Below are 16,418 nucleotides of genomic sequence, written 5' to 3' on the forward strand. Positions count from 1 at the left end.
GAATTTCAAAAAACACCTACACACAATGTGTATAACGGAAGAAGACTCTAAATGTAGGATCTGTGATGAGGGTGAAGAAACTGCATCACACCTAATCTTCGAATGCATGGCATTGGAGAGCAAAAGATACAGAATCTTAGGGACAAGTAAACCGGAAGAAATTGTGTCTAACAAAAAACTGGTAAAGGAACGCCTTTCACTATTTAAGAGCAGTGGTTGGCTTTAGTAGATATACAGGGAGCAATACCGCACAATAAACTCGGCTTCGGTGCAGGCAGTGGTGGGTTAGACCAAAGCTGTCTTAGCTTCACTGTCAAAAGCAATCAATCAATCAAAGTGCACTACCTGTGTCCATGACTCATTAGTTGCACACTGCCATTTGTAATTCGGTGATGTTAGTCATAGCCAATTGAGTGTTAATATACAGTAGCAAATGAGAATCGTTCAGTCTAGCCATGATTTTTCTGAATATGTCACGATTTCCGAGACTGTGATTAGGGTGGGACCTAATAGACATTTATAGTCTTTGTTGACACAGATAACTGCCTGTTTTTATAATATATGGTATTTTTCAAGGGTGTGGTTAGGGATATACACATCTTCAATTGCTGAGACTGAAACAAAATACCAGCTAACTTAATTTACAAAGCATACAAAATTATTAACTATAATGTGATTGGCTACCCGCGTCCAATTAGTGATTTTTCATTTTCACTTCCTATCACTCACCAGGGCAACCATTACCTACATCAGCATGTAATGGAAAATATGCAAACACCATAACAGTACTTCTATGAAAGCTATTGTAGGGGTGAAGGATTTAGAGTTGTGAAACAGCCATTAAAATCGAGCATGCTGTGCCAAGCAGCATGTTCTGCCACTGGGTACTTAACTCCACTCTTGGGCAAAGTTTGGCAGAGGCCATTCTTCCTGGTGGACTGCTGGCTGGCAGTCACATCCATATAATACACTCTGGAGAAATTACAGCTGTGCTTGTACATGATACGACTGTTTTCAAATGCAATCCTACCTTCGATAGGTTAGGATAGCCCTCCGACATGATTGGAGTAGTATGTGCTGGAGGAAGTATCGCACAGATCTCGCACCTGAGTCTAGCACTGGGGTGTGTCCCATGTGGTAAGGGGTTGGGAGTAGGTGTGCAGTAAGAATGGACTATTGTTTTATATAGATTGAACAGGCAGTGGCATATCACATTGAAAGTGCTGGAAGAGATTGTGGGTCAGATGTTCCTCATGATGATAAGTAGTCTCAGTGCTGGTGAAGAATGTGGTTAAGTTGTTCTGTTCCAGTATACTAAAGATCTTACTAATGTCTTCACGAACAATGTACAGTCAGGCCAGTCAATGTAGACATGCAGGAGTATGTGTACAATATATATCTGAAGAAGGATTTGTCCAAGAACCAGCAATATTCTTAGTGTTGATCAAGTGTATCGACAACCCAGTGCCTTAACTGTTGGTCAGTTATTACCTTTACTCCTTAAATCTTTAGACTGTGTGCAAACACAATGTTTTATGAACATACTGGCAAAGAGTATGTCATCAACATGTTATGCCCTTGGCTTCCTATCATCAGTGGGTAGCAGTCACTGCCTTGCTGTTACATACTATCTCTAAGTACTTAAACGGCTGTCTTCTAGGGGTCAAAGCAACAAAACAATCAGCACAAAAAGCCCATTAGAATAATATCTAAAAATAGTAGTCAGCCTCATTGTAAAGAAATATTTAAAAAAAAGGGTATTCTTAATGGGCCAAGTAAATTCATTTATCAATCTGTTGTGCACATCAAGAAAAAAAAAAAAAAAAAAACCAATAGGTATGTCACAAATAGGTGTATATGCGATCATGAAATAAGAGCCCATTTGTAACAAGTAACATTTGTAACAAGTAACTCTAAACAGCATTTTCTATGAGTGACTCAGCTTCAGTTATTTACAACAAAAAATGCATCAACAGGTAAGAGCCAATATGATGCCACATTTTAAGTAAGGACAGGGGACACTATCATATGACTTTGTGATAATCACACAAACATAAATGCAGCAAAGAGTAATTATGTACTGTTTGTAAAGCAACTATGCATTACTGACAATTTTTAGTATACGAATAGGTAAACTACATTTGCTACCTTGCCCTGCCATATACTGTACCACGCGCAGTAAAGGTGTAGATGTGGTATAAATTCACATGTTGCATACAGATCATTCATAAAAAAGCGACTAATACCACTTACATGTAACATAACACTATAGCTGTTGGTTTAAAAATGTAAGAGAAAACTGACAAGCATGTCAAATACTTAATGTATGGTACAGTATATCATTTTCCTGTAGCCCATAATCATCGCATAGCTTCATTGCTAATTACTGAGACAGTAGCCATTAACAGGGAAGGTTGGAGGAAGGGAATACACAATGTGCAGTTTCAAGACAGAGAACAGAACCAAGGTGTAAATTAGCTTTACAGCACCCCTGACATATGATGGACCTTTACACAAAAATTCCACATACGTAACTTCCAGAAACTTGGCAAATTAATTTATATTAATAAAAGTTAACTACTTAATATTTAAATCATTCATATTTTTAATAACCCATATAACATCTGTTGAAAATAAAAATTCCTTTATGTAATTTAAGTATTATTTTTCTTCTGGATTACATGCCTTACATTGAACATATTATTTGCCCAAAATATCTCTGGAAGTACTGTAAAGTAAACTACAACCCTGGAGGTGAAGAGGCCTGGTTTATTGTTTTATTTACATATTGATTTGCAAGGTGTTTTAAAGTTACAAATCAATATTTATGAAACACATTAAATACATAAATATTCTATGACCGCCAAGAGGGAATAAATTACACCAACCACAATTTGAGTTCACACCCATTGTACAAAAACATAACAGCTGTGGAAATTTACACACCCATGCTTCGGTGTACAGTTAACATTGTGCATAACGTCATGAAAAATTTCTTGTGATCAAATTCAACCTGTTATTTCATTCGCGATATTACCGGCTGTTAAACTAAACCAGTTACACATCAACGAAATTAGCATTAACTACTAAACCACACAATACATAAAATAAGGTTTAGCGAATTTCGTATCCTCTCTCTGCCAAGGAAAGTAAGATTGTGAATTCTTCGTCGCAATACTCTTTTCATTGCTATTCATAAACAATTCCACACGAGGTTCACACTTACTCCTAGCGTTATTACCTGCATGAATTACTGAATATGCACGGGCAAACACTTTCAAACGAATTTCGCACATCAAACAAGCATTACACATCGACAGCTTAAAATCAATTTTTACACGAATCAGAATGAGACAAAGCGGTAGATACCTGCCCATTCCCCGTACTGTTTCACCAAACTCCTCGTTCCATTTACACTATATTTTATATACAGTCGGCAATATTTCACTGTTTTTACTAATAAGGAAAGCGCAATCTTTCCTATGTAAAGAGCGCCTACAACATTCACTATATCGCTGTACAGGCCCATATCTTTTGAAATCATATCAATTAACACCCGAGCTGAATCAATATCCATACTTCTCTACAATTACTATCTACCGTCAGTCTTAGTTTATCACAACAACCATCGCTCATTAATCAACACGCTATCTAAACACAATCATCACAGATACTACTACGCTTTTCGCAAAAATTTTGTAATATCTTTGGTTTTAATGGGAACACGGGACACCTGAAAAGGATGTGGTCAGTTGACCAATAATTTGTGGAGAGCTGTCTTAAAAAAAGACTAGTACGACGGAAACATGATCCTGAATCTTTATTTTACTGGGCTGTATTGTTTTATTGACACATAGAAACTGATGTGACGTAAGTCAGCTTGATCAGAAAATGAGACGAAACAACATGACCTAATATATTCATACTGGATAAACATAAAAAAACGTGCATGGATATTCTTCATAAGAACACAAAAAAGCAATACGATGTTTACCATTCTTACCACATCGTGTGATCATAGTTTACATCATCATCTTTTTTGCAAAAAAGACACAAATGTGCATATATCATCATACACTCCATATGAAAGTACTACAATCAGTCTAGTTAAAAATGTTTATAATTTGCAACAGAATCTTTGCGACCACAGTTTACACCTGCAGCTTTTTATATAAAAGACACAACTTTGAAAATTAAAAGATATTTACAATTTACAAAGAGTGCTCTACAGTATTTGCCCCTTAGCTAGCTTGCATTTATCGTGAATCTCTCACCCACCAGAAAGTCCCAACGACTGGAAAAAAAGCGCAGGTGACTCCAGTATATAAGAAATGCAAAAGAACGGAAATGAAAAATTACTTCTTTTGCTGCAGAATCCTTGAATATCTTCTCAGTTAGAATATCATAAACTTTCTTGAGACCAAGAAGCTTATGCCCACGAATCAGCATGGGTTTAGAAAGCATTGCTCATGTGAAACTCAGCTTCCCCTCTTCTCATATTATACACTCCTGGAAATTGAAATAAGAACACCGTGAATTCATTGTCCCAGGAAGGGGAAACTTTATTGACACATTCCTGGGGTCAGATACATCACATGATCACACTGACAGAACCACAGGCACATAGACACAGGCAACAGAGCATGCACAATGTCGGCACTAGTACAGTGTATATCCACCTTTCGCAGCAATGCAGGCTGCTATTCTCCCATGGAGACGATCGTAGAGATGCTGGATGTAGTCCTGTGGAACGGCTTGCCATGCCATTTCCACCTGGCGCCTCAGTTGGACCAGCGTTCGTGCTGGACGTGCAGACCGCGTGAGACGACGCTTCATCCAGTCCCAAACATGCTCAATGGGAGACAGATCCGAAGATCTTGCTGGCCAGGGTAGTTGACTTACACCTTCTAGATCACGTTGGGTGGCACGGGATACATGCAGACGTGCATTGTCCTGTTGGAACAGCAAGTTCCCTTGCCGGTCTAGGAATGGTAGAACGATGGGTTCGATGACGGTTTGGATGTACCGTGCACTATTCAGTGTCCCCTCGACGATCACCAGTGGTGTACAGCCAGTGTAGGAGATCGCTCCCCACACCATGATGCCGGGTGTTGGCCCTGTGTGCCTCGGTCGTATGCAGTCCTGATTGTGGCGCTCACCTGCACGGCGCCAAACACGCATACGACCATCATTGGCACCAAGGCAGAAGCGACTCTCATCGCTGAAGACGACACGTCTCCATTCGTCCCTCCATTCACGCCTGTCGCGACACCACTGGAGGCGGGCTACACGATGTTGGGGCGTGAGCGAAAGACGGCCTAACGGTGTGCGGGACCGTAGCCCAGCTTCATGGAGACGGTTGCGAATGGTCCTCACCGATACCCCAGGAGCAACAGTGTCCCTAATTTGCTGGGAAGTGGCGGTGTGGTCCCCTACGGCACTGCATAGGATCCTACGGTCTTGGCGTGCATCCGTGCGTCGCTGCGGTCTGGTCCCAGGTCGACGGGCACGTGCACCTTCCCCCGACCACTGGCGACAACATCAATGTACTGTGGAGACCTCACGCCCCACGTGTTGAGCAATTCGGCGGTACGTCCACCCGGCCTCCCGCATGCCCACTATACGCCCTCGCTCAAAGTCCGTCAACTGCACATACGGTTCACGTCCACGCTGTCGCGGCATGCTACCAGTGTTAAAGACTGCGATGGAGCTCCATATGCCACGGCAAACTGACTGACACTGACGGCGGCGGTGCACAAATGCTGCGCAGCTAGCGCCATTCGACGGCCAACACCGCGGTTCCTGGTGTGCCCGCTGTGCCGTGCGTGTGATCATTGCTTGTACAGCCCTCTCGCAGTGTCCGGAGCAAGTATGGTGGGTCTGACACACCGGTGTCAATGTGTTCTTTTTTCCATTTCCAGGAGTGTATACTGAGAACTGCCGACGAAGGGCAACAGGTAGATTCCATATTTCTAGGTTTCTGGAAAGCATTTGAAATAAGTTCACAGATATGTGACTAGCACGAAGACTTCTTAAATAAGAGAACGAAGTATATTGTCGTCGATGGTGAGTGTTCATCAGAGAAAAGGTATCGTCAGGAGTGCCCAAGGGAAGTGTGATAGCCGGCCTGAGTGGCCGAGCGGTTCTAGGCCCTACAGTCTAGGTGCTACCAATACGGTCGCAGGTTCGAATCCTGCCTCGGGCATGGGCGTGTGTGATGTTCTTAGGTTAATTAGGTTTAAGTAGTTCTAGGGGACTGATGACCTCAGAAGTTAAGTCCCATAGTGCTCAGAGCCATTTGAATTTTTTTTTTTTTTTGAAGTGTGATATGACTGCTGTTGTTCTCTTCATATATAAATGATTTGGCAGACAGGGTGGGCAGCAATCTCTGGTTGTTAGCCGACGATGCCATGATGTACATTAAGGTGTCGAAGTTGAGTGACTGTAGGAAGAGACAAGACGACTTAGACAAAATTTCGAGTTGGTGTGATGAATGGCAACTAGTCCGAAATGTGGAAAGACATAATTTAATGCGGATGAGTAGGAATAACATACCTGTAATGTTCGGATATAGTATTAGTTGTGTCCCATTTGACGCAGTCAGGTCATTTAAATATATGGCCGGAACGTTGCAAAGTGATATGAGAGGGAATGAGTAGGTGAAAACTGGTAGGGAAAGCAAATGGTCGACTTCAGCTTATTGGGAGAATTTTAGGAAAGAGTGGTTCACTTGTAAAGGAGACAGCATATAGGACACTGGCGTGACCTATTCTTGAGTACTGCTCCAATGTTTGGGATCCATACCAGGTTTGACTGAAGTAAGACTGAAGCAATTCAGAGGTGGGCAGCTAGATTTGTTACCAGTAGGTTCGAAAAACATGTAACTGTTACAGAAATGCTTCGAGAACTCAAATGAGAATCCCTGGAGCGAAAGCGACATTGTTTTCGATAAATACTATTGCGAAAATTTAGAGAACCGGCATTCGAAGCTGACAGACGAACTATTCTTGCCACCAACAAACATCGCACGTGAGAACCGCGAAGATAAGATACGAGAAATTGGGGCTCATGAGGAGGTGTGCAGACAGTTGTTTTTCTCTGGCTCTATTTGCGAGTAGAACAGGAAAGGAAATGACAAGTAGTGATACAGGTACCCTCCGCCACCCCTTGTATTTGTGTAGTATTGTGGAGTATTTGTGTAGATACATGACATCATGGCGAAAATGTGGTGTGTGATGCTAACAAATATTTATTTGTTCTATAAAAACACTGATGAGATAGTTCTGCACATATCCTTGAATTTTACAGGTGTTTTATTGTTTCACACTTTATGCAATCGATACAAATTTTCCACCATCATTATTTATTACAATAACAATGTACACATTTGGGTTTTAATGTGATAGATACTCAGCAACACCACAATAACACATCTGCAGTCAGTAGCTGTGAACAGCTGTTTTAAATGCTGAAATATTTTCGATCATTTTGATGTCACAAGGTAGATCGTTGTATGGCTTGCTTCCTGCATGGAGTGGTCCATTTTGTTTCATTGTTGTATATGAATATTGAAAATGTATTTTCTGCTTTCTTCTTGTGTTATGTGAGTGAATATCCTGGTTTCTAACTAGAAGTTGCTTGTTATGTTCTAAGATTTTCCTAATAAAAGTATTTCTTCCAAAATATATAAAGAAGACTTGAAGTTCTTTGAATAAAGTTTTGCACGAGTTTCTGAGAGCTGCCCTTTCCATGGCTCATACAACTCTCTTTTGGGTTTTGAAACAACTTTTTATAGCACTCGAGTTTCCCCAGAAGATTAAGCTGTATCAGAGTAAAGATTCTGCTTTGGCAAAGTACACATTTTTTATTGTTCGCTTTGATGTGCAGCTTGAAAGAATTTTTGTGCAGTAAAAATTGGTGTTCAGGTTATGCAAGTGTGTGTATTATGTGTGGATTCATAGTGACTGTTTTTGAATATTTATTGTTTGATTGTTTGCAGAAAGCCGGTTTGTAATATCTGAGGTGCATATTTTGATTTCATTTTGGAACTCCTTTTCAGTCATTCCTTCGACTCACACATTTGTATCATCAGCAAATTTAATAAACTTATGATGTGGGCTGGCTGGTTCCACGTCACTTATGTAGGGCAAAAACAAAACTGGTCTCAGAATGGAGTCTTGTGGTGCACCATACTTAATGCACAGTTTTATGACTGAGAGGTGTTTATGTTATTCCCTTGTTGGAATGCAAGTGCAACTATTTGCTCTCTATTTTTTAGGTAACTGTTTAAGCACTCACTAACTGGTCCCCTAATACCTACACAGTCTAGTTTCCTAAGGAAGATGTTGCAGCTTATGGCATCAAATGCCTTTGATATGTCTAGAAAAATTGCAGAAATATGCTCTTTATTGTCAATTACATGTAAAGCTTCAGTTAGGAATGCAAAGATGGCAGTCTCAGTAGATCTGGATTTACGAAAACCGTGCTAAGAGTCTGAGAAATAGTTATTTCTTTCTAAAGAATTTGTTAATCTCTTATATTAGATTTTCTCCATTTTTTCAGAAAACTGAGATAGCTGACAGACGAACTATTCTTGCCACCAACAAACATCGCACGTGAGAACCGCGAAGATAAGATACGAGAAATTGGGGCTCATGAGGAGGTGTGCAGACAGTTGTTTTTCTCTGGCTCTATTTGCGAGTAGAACAGGAAAGGAAATGACAAGTAGTGATACAGGTACCCTCCGCCACCCCTTGTATTTGTGTAGTATTGTGGAGTATTTGTGTAGATACATGACATCATGGCGAAAATGTGGTGTGTGATGCTAACAAATATTTATTTGTTCTATAAAAACACTGATGAGATAGTTCTGCACATATCCTTGAATTTTACAGGTGTTTTATTGTTTCACACTTTATGCAATCGATACAAATTTTCCACCATCATTATTTATTACAATAACAATGTACACATTTGGGTTTTAATGTGATAGATACTCAGCAACACCACAATAACACATCTGCAGTCAGTAGCTGTGAACAGCTGTTTTAAATGCTGAAATATTTTCGATCATTTTGATGTCACAAGGTAGATCGTTGTATGGCTTGCTTCCTGCATGGAGTGGTCCATTTTGTTTCATTGTTGTATATGAATATTGAAAATGTATTTTCTGCTTTCTTCTTGTGTTATGTGAGTGAATATCCTGGTTTCTAACTAGAAGTTGCTTGTTATGTTCTAAGATTTTCCTAATAAAAGTATTTCTTCCAAAATATATAAAGAAGACTTGAAGTTCTTTGAATAAAGTTTTGCACGAGTTTCTGAGAGCTGCCCTTTCCATGGCTCATACAACTCTCTTTTGGGTTTTGAAACAACTTTTTATAGCACTCGAGTTTCCCCAGAAGATTAAGCTGTATCAGAGTAAAGATTCTGCTTTGGCAAAGTACACATTTTTTATTGTTCGCTTTGATGTGCAGCTTGAAAGAATTTTTGTGCAGTAAAAATTGGTGTTCAGGTTATGCAAGTGTGTGTATTATGTGTGGATTCATAGTGACTGTTTTTGAATATTTATTGTTTGATTGTTTGCAGAAAGCCGGTTTGTAATATCTGAGGTGCATATTTTGATTTCATTTTGGAACTCCTTTTCAGTCATTCCTTCGACTCACACATTTGTATCATCAGCAAATTTAATAAACTTATGATGTGGGCTGGCTGGTTCCACGTCACTTATGTAGGGCAAAAACAAAACTGGTCTCAGAATGGAGTCTTGTGGTGCACCATACTTAATGCACAGTTTTATGACTGAGAGGTGTTTATGTTATTCCCTTGTTGGAATGCAAGTGCAACTATTTGCTCTCTATTTTTTAGGTAACTGTTTAAGCACTCACTAACTGGTCCCCTAATACCTACACAGTCTAGTTTCCTAAGGAAGATGTTGCAGCTTATGGCATCAAATGCCTTTGATATGTCTAGAAAAATTGCAGAAATATGCTCTTTATTGTCAATTACATGTAAAGCTTCAGTTAGGAATGCAAAGATGGCAGTCTCAGTAGATCTGGATTTACGAAAACCGTGCTAAGAGTCTGAGAAATAGTTATTTCTTTCTAAAGAATTTGTTAATCTCTTATATTAGATTTTCTCCATTTTTTCAGAAAACTGAGATAGGAATGATATGGCCCTATAGTTGGATACATCTGTTTTTAATCCCTTTTGTAGGGGTCTTTACTTTGACCATTTCCAGTTTTTTTGGTAGTGTACCCTGTGCGAGTAATACTTGCAGATGTCAGGTACAGGCTTGGCTATAAAGGGAGCACATTTCTTTATAATAAAGTCAGATATATTGTGTACATCAAGGGAGTTTTTCTGATTTGAATTCCTTAACCCTTTCAGACGTGAATTTTTTCAGGAGGAGGATAATTTTTCTTTTTGAGTTAATGCTCTTAGGTGATTTTTTAATGATTTTAGGTGCAAGATTTATACAAAAATGTGTAACCATTTTCAGAACATACTTTGTACACTTGGCTTAATTTTATGGATAAAATAACTAAATACGAAATATTCTCAATTCTAGTAAATAGGAAAATGGTCATTCAATAATTACTATGCAAAATCACAATAACAATATTATATTATACAGAGGACTGTAGTGAACCAATAACATTCATGTATTTTGGTGGTCACAAACTGCTGCACACTGCTACATTGACTTGCTGATATTTTCATTGTGATGCCTCGCAGTTGGCAGCACTAGTGCATGATAAAATGTTTGAACATTCAGTAATATGTACCTCAGGTTTCCATTGGGGAAAAAAATACTAAGACACAGTAAAAGTTAATGTACACACTTGTAGCCAGAGGGTCTGAAGATGTTAATTGTGTCTCACATTTCTTTCTCACTAATCAGATATAGGAAGAGAATCTTATCAGTTGACCTACATCTGAACTGATTCGTAACTCACAGTTACTTGCCTTGCAGTTGGCAGCACTTGTGCATGATAAAATGTTTGAACATTCAGTAATATGTACCTCAGGTTTCCATTGGGGAAAAAATACTAAGACACAGTAAAAGTTAATGTACACACTTGTAGCCAGAAGGTCTGAAGATGTTAATTGTGTCTCACATTTCTTTCTCACTAGTCAGATATAGGACGAGAATCTTATCATTTGACCTACATCTGAACTGATTCGTTACTGCACACTGAGAGTTTTGCTGTATGAGGTTTTCTGCTACCTGTGTGAAGTATGAATTAATTTGTTTTACAATTTTTGTGAGGTCAGATAACACAACTGAGCTTTCTGAAAGGTTAGTATTTTGGAATTCTGGATGTTCTGGTGCTGTTCCACTTCTTACAATATTCCACATGACTTTTTACTTTCAGTGTTTCTTTATGTATGTGTCATTTGCTATTGTTTTAACTGTTTTATGACCCTGTCGAGGGTTTTATTGTAGAATTTGAAATACATGCAAAACACTGGAGATGTGTTCTGTTTGGGCAATTTTGGTAGCAACCTTTTTATGTTTGTAGATATTTGAATTCCAGTGGAAATACAACTTTTTTTTACATTTCCCTTTTGCATTTTCTTCTTTTTCAGGGGGGAACAGAGATAAATTAATGAGTAAAGATGCTAATGAAGTTTTCGAATTTCTCATCAGTATTCGAATATCTATATAATTCTTGCTACTCATCTTTGCTCAAGCAGTGCTGAAAGTAATTTATATTCTCATCACTGTAGCACCTACAGGTGATCTTAAATATTTTCTTCAGTCAAGTTGACAGTCTAACTGAAGAGTAATTTTTTGTGCTAAGTGGCCCCCAAAAGCTATGTACAGTGTTGCTGTTAGATAGTTCATTTTCTCATTAATAAATATCTGGTGAATTGTTGAGGCTGATGTTTTCATGTTACATGATGATGTTTCTGTGATAGTTTGTAAGTTCAAGTTTGAAAGAAGGTTCAGTAAATCTGTTATTTGCTTTGATTCTGTCGAAAAGCCTGTATTGAAATGACCAAATAGAAATACTCTACTGCTTCTATGCATTAGCTTGTTGAGAAGTGATCCTAAGATTTTGTTAATATCACCAATTGGTGGTCTGTGTAAACGTGTTGCAACTAGTCTCAAATCTAATATTTCAACTCCTGATATATCTGCATCTTTATCTTCAACTATTTCTTTAGGGGAATGTATTGTTTCAAAATGCATATTTTTCTTACATAGATACAACTGCCATCGTATTTGTAGTTTTTCTGATAAAAATAACCACCTAGCACATAAACTGGAAAAACCATCCTTTGAATATTTTCCTCATCAAGCAAGTGTTCTGTTAAACATAATAATGATGTATTTTTTAAATTTATCTGCTGATAATACTTGAAAGTCACTTTATATGATAACTATTGCACATTCTGATGAATCATAACCAAATTTAAATTTAAATTTCAACTTTGAAATTTACTTGTGCTTGTTTTGAGCAAACATTATATTTTTTGATATTTTACCTGTTGGTTCTTGTCATCTGTCATAACAAAAAATCCTGGCTGCATGCTGCAGGTCTGTGTTTCCTGGTCGATGATCTCATAGTCTTGCAGGTGAATGGAGCTACTCTCTCATATGTAAGACAGTGTTCTGTTGCTGGAATAGTCGGTTTTTATTTATCTGAAGCTGCTGTTTCTGTTGTCAATAGTACTTCTGTAGTTGTCCTTAGATTTCGCTCCTGTTTTCTCTTCTGTACTCATGGCAACTGTACCTAACACTGGCGCTGTTGTAAATGACAGAGATATTTACAATCATCTGAAGATGAACCTGAAAAGGTTTGAAAACTGGTTTATGGAATAAAGCATTATTATTCAAAAAAGTGACTGGTTGCAGTTGTGTATAACTTATTTACATTCAATATACAGTCACGGTTCTAAAATATCCGTAATGGATAAGCATAACTATGAAGATGATACGCTGCTTCTTATTGATGTACAGGAAAAAGAAGTTGCAGAAATAGTAAATAAATTTAACGAGTTACACGGTAAAATTGAATTCACTGTGGAAGAAGAGAAAAATGGTGAACTGCAATTTCTCGACCTAAGTATTAGGAAATAAAATGGTAGGCATGTTTTTAAAATATTTAGGAACCCAACCACCACTGATGTGTTGATACAAAATAATTCCTGCCATCCTAAGAGCCAGAAACTTTCTGCTTTTAGATCTTTGATAGATAGAGCCTTTAGAGTCCCTATGAATGAAGAAGACACAATGACTGAGCTGAACACCGTGAAACAACTAGCCAGAGCTAACGGATATCACCAAAACGTTGTCAATAAATTAATACGACAGAAACAGCGCGCGAATGCAAGGAAGACTACCACAAATAATAGTACGAGAGTAACAATACCATACTTCGGTGATATTTCGCAAAAAGTGGCTGACATTTTCAAATCTTTTAAAGTTGATACCGCTTTTCAGACCAATAATACGCTGCGGTTTAAACTAAGAAATAATCTACAGCAGGAAAGCGATAAATATGAGAGAGCTGGGTCTATAAAATTCAGTGTAACACGTGCAAGGCAACTTACGTAGGCCAAACTGGTAGGTCCTTTAAAGTACGTTACAAAGAACATAGCGATGCTTTCCGGCTTAATAATTTCGAAAAGTCAGCTGTAGCCACGCATAATTGGGAAAGGGGACACCCCATGTTGGGAATAGATCAGGCTCAGGTTATTTTACATAGACAGGACAAAGCAAAAAGCTGGGTCTTCTAGAACAGCTGGAAATTACGATACATAGCGTGGATAATCAGAACACACTGAATGAACAGCTAACTGGTGATGCAAATAACTTTCTCAAACATTTCACTGGTTTCTTTTAGTAACTACATTTTTAGTAAGTGGCAGGATACCATCATTTCATGAGGTCCTTGGAACATGTATACGTTATCTGTTTGTATAGACATCTCTGTGACTTCCTTGTTTACTTGTGCGTGAGCTCACTCGCGTTTCAGTTGAAAGGGTACAGTACCGCCCGACATTGAAAATAGGTACAACATACTTCATTATTTTTGTCAGAACAACACATTTTTTTTGTAAAATAACTCAATTTCAATTAATACACCGAAGCCGGATACCAGTGTGGGAAAGAATGACAGTTTATTTATTTAATTTATCATATGTGCACTCCCACAAAATAAATCCCTACATCCAGTTTGGTGAGATCTTTTGAAATGAATGAATGTATGGTCGTCTGCTAACTGCAGTGAATGTGAATATATGATCATCTTTGAGTCGATCCTTTGGCCACCTTTGGTGGAACCAAAGAGATGAAATTTACCAGAGCTTTGAGCGCCTGAAATGTAGCTGGCCAATAGGGTAGTAAGGTGCTCCCCCACTTCAGCAGAGGTGGAGAGGACCTCGAGAACGGCCATGTTTTAGGACTCTGCCGCTGGATCTTGTGCTGTGATGACCTGTTTTAGTTGTGCTCCGAAGTGAGGAAAGAGTGGAGACATGGTATGCATGTGGAATATTTAAGAGTAGTTTGAAATAATAATTTCTCTATTTCAGGAACTTTTGTGGGGAGAATTAAATGTCAGGCAGGTAATATTAATGGGATTGTAGTAATCTTCGGAAGTGACCAACGGTCACAAAGAAACCACGTGTAGCAATAAGTTGAAATACTTCCGTGTGCTTAAGCTAAGCTGAATTACTAGCGTGTGTACAATAAGTTGAAATATTTAAGAAATAGCGTGTGTACCATAAGTTGAAATATTTAAGAAATGGCGTGTGCAGGACTTGAAATTAGAGACGAGTACTTCCATGTGGTGAGTACTGTGTGAGTCTCAATCTGTGTATGAGACAAAGGATAAAGAGAAGTACTCGTCCACGGTATCAGTTGAGGACTCGCGTGTGTGATGAATACATTAATATTACTTTGCGTGTGACGCTAGATTCAAACTCTAAGAGAGAAGCAAGGTGAGTCGGCCGTCTATCCAGCAACGCCACATGGCTTGCATTGCACAGGAAGACGTGCATATATCTCCAGAGTTAATAGTAGGAAAGTAGAATTACAAAGTGGGGCAGTGTCGTGTGAAACTGGGATAAATATTAATTGAAGTGGGAAAGCTGAAAGTGATAATGTTGTGACTATTCACTGTCTTGTATTTCATATTGTAGTGTGGTGTATGTCATGTAATTTGGGTATGTGTGGTTTGCATGGGAGTGTAGCGAGGTAGTTTCAAAAGATTGTTCCTTCTGTACCGCTCGGTCTGGAGGAAAGTTTCGTGATGATGATTGTGAGAGTCGAAGTGTGAGGGATAATAAAAGATCCGCCATCCTATCCGGAAAGTACACTGTAGCGTTAAATAAATTACGAGACCATAATATAGAGATTCACTAATGTAAAGCCATGCCCACTGGGCGGAATTTCTCATATGTTATTGTTGTAGGTTATAGAATTTGTGTGTTTAGGTTAGAGAATTTATCGGAATAAATCAGATAGTGAAAAGAAAGAGATTGGTAGACTATTCCTTCAAATTGTATGTTGTCATAATGTCCCGAATTTATAATGTGTGCGCCATTCATATTCAGTGGGATGGCCACGTGTTAATAAAAGCCGTCAAATAAAAGACAAAAAGAAAATGTGGTACTGCCAGTGCGTAGTGTACAGTCAGAGTTCTGTAAATCACTGATAGTCAGATATGCGTTTCCGTTGCTTAGTAATCATATAGGAGGATAACTTGTAACTTAAGTGAGAGTACTAGAGCTAATATTACTCGATAACTAAGAATGAATCCACTCGCTTGGCAGACCACTCATCTTGCAGGCCTGACTGCTTGATGCCACAGTATGAGCAAGGCAGGTGGGTGCCTCTCATAATTTCGACCCTGCCAGGATATTTTGCTGTTAGAATTTGCTGTTAAGATTCTTTTTTGATGGAATGTATGGTGATAGCGCTAAGAAGTAAATTTTTTTTTGCTGTTTGCGATTTCTTTCTGGATTGGTGAGGATCTTTTATTTTTTATGTAATTAATTGCTATATCGTCCTAGGCTGGAAGATCGTGGTATAATTTTTTTTGCGTAATGTCCGTAGTAACTAGGTCGCAGTCGAAAAGTATAGCCACCATGGAGAATAGCGATTCTGGGGTGAACGTAGCAGTGCAGCAGGAAGTAGCTGTTGACCATCTGTTAATGAGCGGGGAAGGCAAGCACTCCGAAGGGGCTGAATTGTTCAGTGGACCGCTGCAAGGTGATTCTTTGAGCGGCGGGCTTTGTTCACAATCGGGGGCTTTTCCCGACGATGCGGGCAAGCCGGGATTAGGTCAGTTATGCAGTGAAAGTGCAGCTACCCTTAGCGGAGCTACGGTTTCTCAGGCGCATGAGGTGAGCGCGTCGAAAGTAGCAAATTACAATGTGATACTGCAGTTTTTACAGAAGATGGATAG

At 38.8% G+C, this 16,418-nt stretch overlaps 1 protein-coding gene across 1 annotated transcript in view; it reads right to left on the minus strand.

Moving 5' to 3' along the window:
• The window catches only part of LOC126183739 (inactive hydroxysteroid dehydrogenase-like protein 1), a 99,653-nt gene extending 95,992 nt beyond the window's left edge, over positions 1 to 3,661 (minus strand). Inside the window, exon 1 of the mRNA XM_049925945.1 lies at positions 3,370 to 3,661. Coding sequence (XP_049781902.1) covers positions 3,370 to 3,577 — 208 coding nt within the window. The 5' untranslated portion in view covers positions 3,578 to 3,661. The remainder of the gene's footprint in view (positions 1 to 3,369) is intronic.
• Positions 3,662 to 16,418: the final 12,757 nt, after the last annotated feature.

This window comes from Schistocerca cancellata, chromosome 4 (assembly GCF_023864275.1).
Source record: "Schistocerca cancellata isolate TAMUIC-IGC-003103 chromosome 4, iqSchCanc2.1, whole genome shotgun sequence".
Classification (NCBI taxonomy): domain Eukaryota; kingdom Metazoa; phylum Arthropoda; class Insecta; order Orthoptera; family Acrididae; genus Schistocerca; species Schistocerca cancellata.